Source organism: Antrostomus carolinensis, unplaced genomic scaffold (genome assembly GCF_000700745.2).
Source record: "Antrostomus carolinensis isolate BGI_N321 unplaced genomic scaffold, ASM70074v2 scaffold3354, whole genome shotgun sequence".
NCBI classification, from domain to species: Eukaryota; Metazoa; Chordata; class Aves; order Caprimulgiformes; family Caprimulgidae; genus Antrostomus; species Antrostomus carolinensis.
Window position 1 is genome coordinate 48841 of NW_010308524.1, and position 2246 is coordinate 51086.

General features: G+C 40.9%; 1 protein-coding gene across 1 annotated transcript; it reads right to left on the bottom strand.

Annotated features, from left to right (window-relative positions):
• Window positions 1-595: 595 nt before the first annotated feature.
• On the bottom strand, window positions 596-2221 carry MAP1LC3C (microtubule associated protein 1 light chain 3 gamma; the record flags this gene model as incomplete). Its single annotated transcript, XM_010165774.2, has 3 exons — window positions 596-939; window positions 1945-2051; window positions 2162-2221. Coding segments are annotated over 3 exons (378 nt in total), but the record flags the coding sequence as incomplete, so codon positions are not given.
• Between the last annotated feature and the right edge of the window lie 25 nt (window positions 2222-2246).

Genomic DNA, 2246 nt, shown 5'->3' on the forward strand with positions numbered 1-2246 from the left:
TTGAGGCATGCTATATTCATTTAGGTTATGTTGACTAGCAATCAGTTTTGCTTATTTAAACAAGTAGTTATCTATATCACAGGTACAGTGTTTTCTGAAATAGCTGACAGTAGTTTATCCAGGTGTTAAACTTCACACTGCATTTAAACCCTGCTCTAGCACTAGAACAGTCTACTTAATCTTGCAGCTCAGATATCTAGCTTAATGAACCATTTATAGGTATAGTTTTGCCCCTGTGTGACCTGACTTTAGCTTTGTTATTCCATTAAAGAATTCAGAGAGGCTGTACAATCAACACTTTAAGAGGCACTGAGCTCAAATTCCCAGAATTATTCTGGTGCCTTCCCCTAAACAGACTTTTTCCCCCTAGATTAAAACTAACATTCAACTCAATACTTAAAAGCTTCTTTATTTCACTCTTACACTTAGGCTTTAAGGACACTTTAAAAATCAGTTATGTAACCAAGATTGATATTGAAAAAAAGTGGATGTGCAGTTCCAAAAAAAAACCCCCAAAAAACAGTGTCTTCAAATATAAAAATATATTTCCAAATTATTATCTAGGAAAAGTGTACCACCATTTCTGCCCTAAGCTGGTCCTGCCAGCTTTTGGGTCATAACTCCCCACTACAGAGCTCAAGAGCTCATATTGGAAGGAGCATCTCTGAAATTCGTGTCACAGGCATGATTCATGGCCAACTGCTTTGCTGTAGCACATGGACCCAACCTTAAGTTTTCTGAAGGCATTCCATAGTTTTCCCTTGAGCAGTGGGTAAAAAGCATCCAAACATCTCCTGGGAAGCATAGGTCATATACACAAAGCCATCTTCATCTTTGTAGTCCTTGTACACTTCTGCCATTGTCAAGGACATACTGGCTAGGCTTTTGTTGTTCACCAGCAGGTAGAAAGCTTGAGTAGCTGTTAGAGCCATCCTGCTTCTAATTGAAGAAAGGAGGAAAAATAGAGGATTAAGCATTAGCAGACTTCAGAAGGTTTCAACCATAAAATACATTAAACAGAGCAGTTGCGTGAACTATGTACAAGAAGTGCTGTGTAAAGTCATTTTGTGGTTTAACATCTTCATCAGCAGGAAGTTAACTATGCTTGGAAGCTGAAAGGCTTGTGCTCTGAGGAAAGGCTTACATTGTCAGACCATGAGTGCTACTGAGCCTGGGCTTTGAGTTCTCAACTGTCAGAGAGGTGCTGAGTAGAAACCAAAAGCTTTTGCAGTACAGCTGTAGTAAAGGATTCCAGCATGGTCCGTTACACTTATTTTAAAGTCTACCCTCAAAAGAAGAGTCCTTCTCAGAGACATTACATATGAAGATCAGGACCTAAGTTACTTAAGAGCCAAAAGCATCTTTTACAGAAGTTAACATCTAGAAAGATCTTTTCCCTACTTTAAGAAGTATGCTGAAAAGCACATCACTGTCATCCTTGGTCAGACAGCATCACAAAATATTTTGGGAGACTTCTTCCCTGTAGTGTTTTATAAATAATAACTTAAAAGCACATTTCATGCCATTCACACCTAAGAGTTGCTTTGAACTTGAGCAAATTCAGCAAGGTGCAGTCAGACAGCAAAGCAGTAACAGCTATAAGCAGAACAGAACCACACAGCCCCATTACCAAGTTTATCAAGCAAGAAGAAAGCAGAACAGGAGTCCGATACAGTCTTTACTCACTACAGTTAGGGAACAGAGAGACAACTTTATGAAGCCAAAAAAGCAGAGACCATTTTCTTTTTCCCCCCAAATGCACCTGAGAAGAGATCTGTTGATTTTCTTTAAACACTTGCAAGAGAGGAAAGCTGTTACTGATACCTTCATCCTCCTCCCCACCAAGGGAAACAAGATGCTCCAGCACAGCACTAGAAGATACCTGCTTGGAGAAGAGCAGCAAGCCCCAGATGCAGCACTGGCCCACAGGTGCTCACTACCCACCTGATGATGGTTATGAACTGCGTCATGGTCAGCTCCTCAGGAACGAGAAACTTGGTTTTGTCCAAGAGAGGAAGGTATTTCTCTTTATGATATCGCTCAACAATTACCTGTTTTAATTAGAGCCACACTTAGCAAAACCTAAAACACTCCCATCCTTTCCCCCCCATTCCCAACATTTATTTTTAACCGATAAAAAGACAACAAAACAGGGATTTACCGGGATTTTTGTGGGGAACTTCGCCCGGATTCCTGCGACTTCTTCCAGCCGGGTGGCTGCGCGGGAGAGAGGAGAAGCGTTACCT